This window comes from Phyllopteryx taeniolatus, chromosome 10 (genome assembly GCF_024500385.1).
Source record: "Phyllopteryx taeniolatus isolate TA_2022b chromosome 10, UOR_Ptae_1.2, whole genome shotgun sequence".
Lineage (NCBI taxonomy): Eukaryota > Metazoa > Chordata > Actinopteri > Syngnathiformes > Syngnathidae > Phyllopteryx > Phyllopteryx taeniolatus.
Window position 1 is genome coordinate 6,181,579 of NC_084511.1, and position 7,913 is coordinate 6,189,491.

At 41.3% G+C, this 7,913-nt stretch overlaps 1 protein-coding gene across 1 annotated transcript; it reads left to right on the forward strand.

The window, feature by feature from the left end:
* The first annotated feature begins 118 nt into the window (after window positions 1-118).
* ndufs8b (NADH:ubiquinone oxidoreductase core subunit S8b) lies at window positions 119-7,435 on the forward strand. Its single transcript, XM_061786713.1, has 7 exons — window positions 119-222; window positions 1,348-1,396; window positions 1,485-1,544; window positions 1,622-1,711; window positions 6,427-6,599; window positions 6,677-6,805; window positions 7,013-7,435. The coding sequence occupies exons 1-7, from the start codon at window positions 175-177 to the stop codon at window positions 7,142-7,144; spliced, it is 681 nt and encodes a 226-aa protein (XP_061642697.1). The 5' UTR covers window positions 119-174; the 3' UTR covers window positions 7,145-7,435.
* The last annotated feature ends 478 nt before the right edge of the window (window positions 7,436-7,913 follow it).

A 7,913-nucleotide genomic window follows, 5' to 3' on the forward strand; every position in this document is an offset into this window, starting at 1 on the left:
TAGGAAAAAAGCTGATTTTGCATTAAACATTCGAAACTAGAATCCAACCGTGGAAAATGACGAGGACGCCTTGAGGAATGTGATTTATTATTATTTATTTATTTTGAATTGCAAGCTCCCCGATGAAACATAAATTACCGAGGGCTTTTGAATGCATCTTGGCCCTCACTGCGCATGACCGTTAGCGGTGTTTTCGGGTTAGGAGCTCTACACACAGCAGAGGTAAGATTCTCCAAAGGTCAACTTCAGCAACATGAGTTAGCATTTGTTCATTCAGAGGTCAACATAAAGAACTGACGAGTGACTCATAACCACTGTTTTGCGCTACAAGAAATAACGGGGACGGCTAATGCTTTTGAACGTGTCCTCTATTTTGCTAAGTTAGCTTGTGTGGTAGCCTGTAAGATTTTAAATCGGCGAATGACTTTAATTTCTACTAAACGTCGGGAGCACTCTCCTATCATTACATCAAAACTGCTATCCGTTGGCTAGGCCGCGGCTAATTATTATTATTATTATTATTATTCAACGAGGGTGACCTCAATATTCGCACGATTGCTTAAGTGGGTTTATATAATTTCGCCGACACGACGTGTTCATTGCGAAACTAACCTCGATGAGGCACGTTATTAAACATGGAAGAAGCGGGGGGGGGGGGGGGGTCAGGTTAAAAAACAAAAACAAATGAAGGGGGGTTTGGAGCGCACGCTCCACAAAAAGTCTGCGAATAAGTGAATTGTGAATACTGAACCACAAGTATGCAATGGGCCACTTTTTTCCGGAAACATTCCTTATCCACTATATAGTGAGTTTGCCATTTTGTAGGGCGGTTGAATTTGTAGTGAATATAGGTTATCCCCTATATGGTGCCCTCAATGTATCCCACAATGCATCTTGAAAAGTAGTGACCAACCGATGAGTACGACAAAAGCAATATGTCCCATGATGCATCGCCCTGAAAAACAGGAAAATGATTTTCCATTTCAGGGGTATTGTTTGATTTTTGGTACGAGACAGATTCATGAGTTGTGATGCGAAAATATCTTGAACATAAGTACAGCAACATCATCACAACACTGAGGAATATAAAGTGCTTTTGTTTGTATTCATTTTGTAACATACACTCATCTTAAAACAATATCATGTTGGTGTTGATTCGGTACGTTGTAATTATACGACAGGATCAACATAATAATGGTGCAAACAAATAGTGTCCTAAAACAATTTGTCATTTGGATGATGAGTCAACGATATAGTCCACTATACAAAAATCCCTGTAGTGATTACAGAGTAGGGAATGAGTAAATAATTATAAACAGCCTTACTCTTATTCAAAATGACTTTCAGATGTCTGCTTCACTGGGGCTGCGTCTTCTCTACTGCTACTCTAAGCCAGGTACTGCCTTATTTTGCTTTGTTACTCTTAGGTAAAAAAATAAGGACATTAATAATTTAACACAGAAATTTTGTTTATGTGTTTGCAGCCACGCTGGGATGCACCAGTGTACGTCCCTTTAGTGTCGGTGTGGAGCGCAGTGGCTTCAGTGAGTCTTTCAACCAGCTAATTGTTTCGTATATCTGCATTCAATAAGTGTTTTTAAATGTCTCCCTCCAAATACAGAATATGTTAATGCCGTGGAGCAGCAGACAGACCTCAAGTCCATCACTGACCGTGCTGCAACGACTCTCCTATGGACCGAACTCTTCAGAGGTCTTGTATTCCAATATGCTAATACGATTACCCCCATTTTAAAAAGATGTCTTTTTAATAGTAGATAGATAGATAGATAGTGACAGTACAGAGTTGAGCCTGAGCATGCCAGCATTCCTCCTGGAGTGGAATTACGAAGCCCTATGGCATGAGAGAGGAAGGAATTCCTCAGTCTGGCCCGAGTGGTGGAGCAGGGCAGTTACAGCAGCCTATCACCGAAGCTGCTCCTCTGCCTGGAGGTGGTGCTGTGCAGTGGATGTTGTGGATTGTCCTTGAAGGACAGAGGCTTGTTCGATAAAACTAATAGATAAAACTGCTGGTGATGCACCAAAATTTAGGCCACCAAAATGTTTTGGCCGAAAGTGGCCCAAAAGTGCACCGGAACAGCCGACCGAGCCTTCCTGAGACAGGGTGGCCCGAGACGGGAGGAAAAGCTGCAACCGGCATGAGGTGGACTGGATAAACGGGCACGAATTGGGGTTAGCCTGAAGTTGATAAAGGAACTGCCTGCGCTGGGCTTTCTTAAAGCGACTCCGATGGAATGGAATAAGTGGTGACTATTTGGACCATATTCACTGGCGTACTCAATCATTTTGGTGTTTTTCATTCATTGTGTGTTAGCTTTGAGCTAGCAATTTCTGTGACCAAAAATGAAGAACGACACGAAGTCTGATCTATTTGAACATTCAATACGTGTAATTATTAGGCTTTACACGATCAGGATTTTTGGGGCCGATCAGCAAGTTTAAAAAAAAAAAAAAAAAAAAAGCTATCCGATTACTAGATGGAGCAATGTGTCTATTTACATGACTTGTTCATTTATTGTATATACTTGTGTACTGTATACTGAGTATCTTAAAGTATTCTCTAGTATAAAGTATTCTCATTTTAGACAAAAGTTAAAACAATGACCTCAAGGGAGCATTCAACGATTGGCCACTGACATAAGTTTAGGTCAAATCAACATTACAACATGAGAGAAATAATGTGTGCTAACTTAAGGCCTCTTAATTCTCCCGCGGTCGTGCGGCCGACAACGCCCGCATTGCAGCAGGTGACCGACGAATTGCTCCACACAGCACCTCTGCGTAGCTTGCCGCGCACACGACAAAAATAGTTGCTGCGCGTCGAACGCCGCAGAGCTCATCTCTCGTGATTGGTGTGTTTTAGTCGCATGCTGTGAAGACGTACTCAGCGTGCCCCTCGGTTCTACATACCATCTACGCCGCCGCCTTCTCGATCGATTTTGCAGCATATTTAAACGTATCATCTGGTCATCTAGGTCCATTTGTACTAGCAGACACTGTTCCACGGTAGCCATTGTTGTTGGTTTGTTCCTTGTTGCTGAAAGGAAAGTCAAAACGGCTACCGGAAGTGGCCAAAAAATGCAAAGGAAACTCCACCCTGTGGTGTCCTAGCCAATACCAGCAGTCGCGACACCCTCGACTTGGAGGTGAACTGCAGTACATTTTCAAAACTGCGCGTGTGGGTTGCGCTCAAGTATAAAGGCAAACTACGCACCAGATAGCCGCAGTTACGTCAGCGTGGTCGCCGTCCGCACGAGTATAAAGAAGCCTTTACTGTCATGAAATTACTTTATTGCAATTAAATTACTTTAACAAATACTGTTCATGACATGCTTACTCTAACTTTCTCACTGTCCCGTTTTGCATCCGTTTGGCTTTTCCTTCCTGCTGGATAAAAGTGCTGGAGCGGAGCAGGGGATCGGACCGATATCCTATCTCAAAGATCAGATCGGGACACCTAACTATAGAGGTTGCTGCACAAACGGTTAATGGCAATAGGACGTTTCAAACTCTGACAGAAAAACGTTATCAATGATCTAAACGGTAATAGCTACAAATATGTAAACAGTGTGGGCTTTATAACCAGCGTTATTGTGGAGAGTAAGCAACTTTGCAGAGCAAAACAGTGGAAAAATTAATGTCTCGAGAGAAAATACTGTAATACACTAACGCTTGACAGACACACAGAGACTGCAACCAGAAAACGGAAATGAATTAGTTGGTCACCGCTAGTCTGCTACGTCACTTGAGGAAATGGGTCTACATGGTTAAAAATAGATGAATATAATAAATATTTAAAAGAAAAAGCTTTCTTAGTCCCACAATGGTGAACTTTGCATTGTTTAAGCAGCAATAGTGGATAAAAGAAATACAAAAATAGCATGGAAGAAAAGACATTTGGCTGTGTAGCGTATATTTGTTCAATAAAAATGTAATTAATTTCGGAGAAAATAATAAGCTGGAAGCGACGCCTGCATTACTTCCGGTTTAGCGTAATTTTAAATCACATCTTTATAAATGTAGAGCTAAAAAAAAAAAAAAAAACTTTTTTTTTTTTTTTTTTGAGGACTGATAAAAGTATTTGCTTTAGACACAAATAAAGCAAATAGTATCTTATTACTGGCAGCCTTTTTCTTTGACTATAAAGTTTTATGTAGAAAAGGGGCACCACGTCACTTTTTAGATGTATAAAACTTAAGGACAAGGTGACAACAAACCTTTTATCCTCAGTCTCGTAATTTGAAGGTTGCTACATGAATTAGATGAGTTCTAGATGACCAGAGTTTTTTTTGTTTTTTTTTCCCCCCTCGAACCCAAATGCAAATCAATGCAGGTTGTGAATTTTATGGAAAATTTAATGATCTAACATGGGGAATCTACAGGGAAACAATACAGAAATAAAACAAACAAAGGACAGACAAACATTGGCAAAGGAAACTGGCTTGTGATGTGAGGTTGGTCGTGAGTATGGGATGACATGCATATAGGTGGCATTCCTGTTCTCGTTGCTTTAAAACCCAAATATGCACTACTCTGTACTTGACTAACGTGTTGACCAATTCAGGCAGGCAGGTCGACCTTCCGGGGTTGGCAAGAGCGCTCACGAGGGATGGTTTGCAAGCAAAAGAAGGAAAGAGAAAAAGACGCACTTCAAGTGCAGATTGGCCGGCGCTGGCAGTGGCAATGCTTGCCACGCGGTCAGGGAAACACTCTCACCGCAATTACTTCCCAACGGAGCCTCGTCCGTAAACTGCCCCACACCCAAAAAGGTAGCTTTGGAGAGTTGGGAGGTGCTTTCTGCGGTCCACGCTTGGAGGTTCGGCGTCTCCCAGCCCTCTGCCACCTCGTGGTGGGGCGGGGGCGATAGTGATGCCGCTTGGTCTGGAGTTTTTTTGGGGTCACAGTGCCATCGGTCAATGGTGTGTCCGTTACAGTGGCAAATATATCCACCATTAAAAGGTTAATGCAATAAATACATTTAAATAAATATTGAAACCATAATTTATTTGCGATTACAATTATAAAGTAGTGATTGTTTTGCAGTTGAACAGTATGTAGAATTATTTTTTATCCTATTACATAATTTACTGCAATAACTGGCCTGTGGTAATTTTCTTGACATCATTTTAAACATAAATTCAGACAAACTGTTCTGCAAGTAAATTTCTATAGGTTGGCAGCGCTGCAGTCTTAGCCGCAAATGCAGTTTTTTTTCAATTAATGTACTGTAATGCCCTCGCATGTGGGCAAGGAGAGCAACAGTCGCTGATGCACTTTGTCATTTATTTAACGGGAGAACCAGTCAAATACAGAAATACAAAAAGAGAACACTCCCCAGAGGCTGCTATAAGCCACAACTCATGCCGAGAGGCTCCCACTGAGTTGTAACCAGCCAACCCGACTCCAGCACCTGTTGGCACTCACGAGGGTCGCCCCTTAAAGGCACACACCCAACACTAATACTGCAGACTGGAATGGATTGCCATTTAATTTCATTTTAGTGAGGAAATACACGGGTAAATTGAGTTACGAGTTTGGTCAGAACAAATGCAACGTGAGTCAAGGTACCACTGTGCAAAAATTGTCTTAACGTGTGAATGCAGAGAGACGCGCAACACCAATTTGGGTCAAATAATAGTAACAATAAAATAGCTTAGGAATTAATATATAGTCATGGCTACAAATATTGGCAACCCAGGGGTGCTGATATTTTTAGCTATATTGTCTATATATTTGTCAAAAAAAACTGTCATTCTGGCATTTAGGAAATAGAGCAATTTTTTGTAAGCCTAATTGACAGAAAAAGGAAAGGTGTATTCTGATTTAACGTTAGGAAAAATGGTTTTCCGCTATGTCTTTTTACACAGTCAAAGCTAAAAAGATTGGCACCCCAAAGCCCACAGTAGATCGTGTATATAAAATCGTTCATTTGCCTTATTATGTATGCTGCTTTCAAGACTCCTGGGAATTAGGAAACGCTCCACTTGGAATTTTTTGAGGATTGCCATTGTATGCCCCCATTTAACTAGAACTACTTTGGCTAAGTTGGAAACAGCATTTCTTAGCATTTGCAAGCAATTTGTGAGGGACTTTTTTAGTTTTAGTATCTTTCTACATATCACCCGACTCGTCACTTTAAGTTGCTTGACAACGCTACATCATTTTTACAATTGTCATTGAATCAGCATTTCCCACATGACTGGTACCCTTTCATTGTTCGAGTTTTTTTTGGTTTTGTCATAGTGGCTGTTTGTTGGCATACGAGAGTGGCTCCAACTAGCGCAGACAAATTCCCTGTGCGTTTTCAGTGTTCAACATCCTTGGCCAATCATGATGATTCTGATGTAATTAGTCTTCATGGTGAAATACACTGTCTGCTACATTGTTGGGCTCCCCTCATTCCCTCAGGATTGGGTATGACCATGAGTTACCTGTTCCGTGAACCAGCCACCATCAACTATCCTTTTGAGAAGGGCCCCCTGTCGCCTCGCTTTCGTGGAGAGCACGCCCTCCGTCGCTACCCCAGCGGAGAGGAACGCTGCATCGCTTGCAAGCTCTGCGAGGCCATCTGCCCGGCTCAGGTGAACTTGATGAAATAATTTTGTATCTGTAGTGATGATGCATTCATGTCCAATCAGAGGTTTTCTTTTCAATAAAGGCCATCACAATTGAAGCTGAGACTCGAGCTGACGGCAGCAGGAGGACCACACGCTATGACATTGATATGACCAAGTGCATCTACTGTGGCTTCTGCCAGGAAGCCTGCCCTGTGGATGCCATTGTTGAGGTGGGAGCTTTAGTGCTTATTTGAAATACAGTGGTGTAGGGCTGGGCAATCCTTTTAGATTTACAAACAAACATTTAAAGTTAAGTTTAACAAACTGTGAAATGCATGTGAGCATTAATAATATTCACGTTATTTGCGTGTTAATTCTTCAAGTACAAATGTTGAAAGAAGTTGAAGACTTGTGGCTGTTCTCTGTTCTTAACCCAGGGTCCGAACTTTGAGTTTTCAACAGAAACACACGAGGAGCTGCTGTACAACAAGGAGAAGCTTCTCAACAATGGAGACCAATGGGAGGCTGAGATTGCAGCCAACATTCAAGCAGACTACCTGTACAGGTAGACTGATGGGGTGTAGCTGCCTGGCCAAGCTGTCTCTATCTGTTCACCGTGAAAACATCATTTATCCTCCAGTGCATCAAAGACTGTTGCATCACAAATATTTGTCACGTAAAAGGCATTAAGTCTGACACATGACATATTGCTTTATAGCTAAACAGTCTCTACACACGCTTCCAGCTACATAACTCATTGTATTTGTTTTACAGCCAGTACTTTAAGAGAGCGTTATGGTTCTTTTTCCTGATGCCATGAAAATCCTAAAATAAAGTACCGGTCGGTTTTCAAAATTTGACTGCAGTATTTATTTTCATTTTTGTCATTAGTGATCTGCAATAGACTGAGAATGTCACAACTGGGGGGGGGGGGGACTATGTGAATAAGTGTACTCTGTTTGACTGTACCACGAATACAGAGGAGGTTGATAGTTGGGGGAAAAAATAATGATTATGCATTAAGAGAAAAAAATGGTGAAAAGTCCAGTGATAGTTTTTGGGGGCTACATTTTTAAACAACTTTATGAGCCTCATTGCACATTGTTTTTGCATTTCACATTATTTTTCCTCTTCTTAGTCTATATATGTTTTCATTTGTATTCATGCCATCTGCATTTCATGTTGCACCATCGGACAGAAAATTTCCTAGTTGTGAATGTACCTTTCACTGACAATGGCAATAAACTGATTCTGATTGTAGTGCCCCTATAAATGGTTAAACTATTGAATTTACAAGTTCTGATTGCTGTTGGTGGAGCCGTGTCCAATACTTTTCTT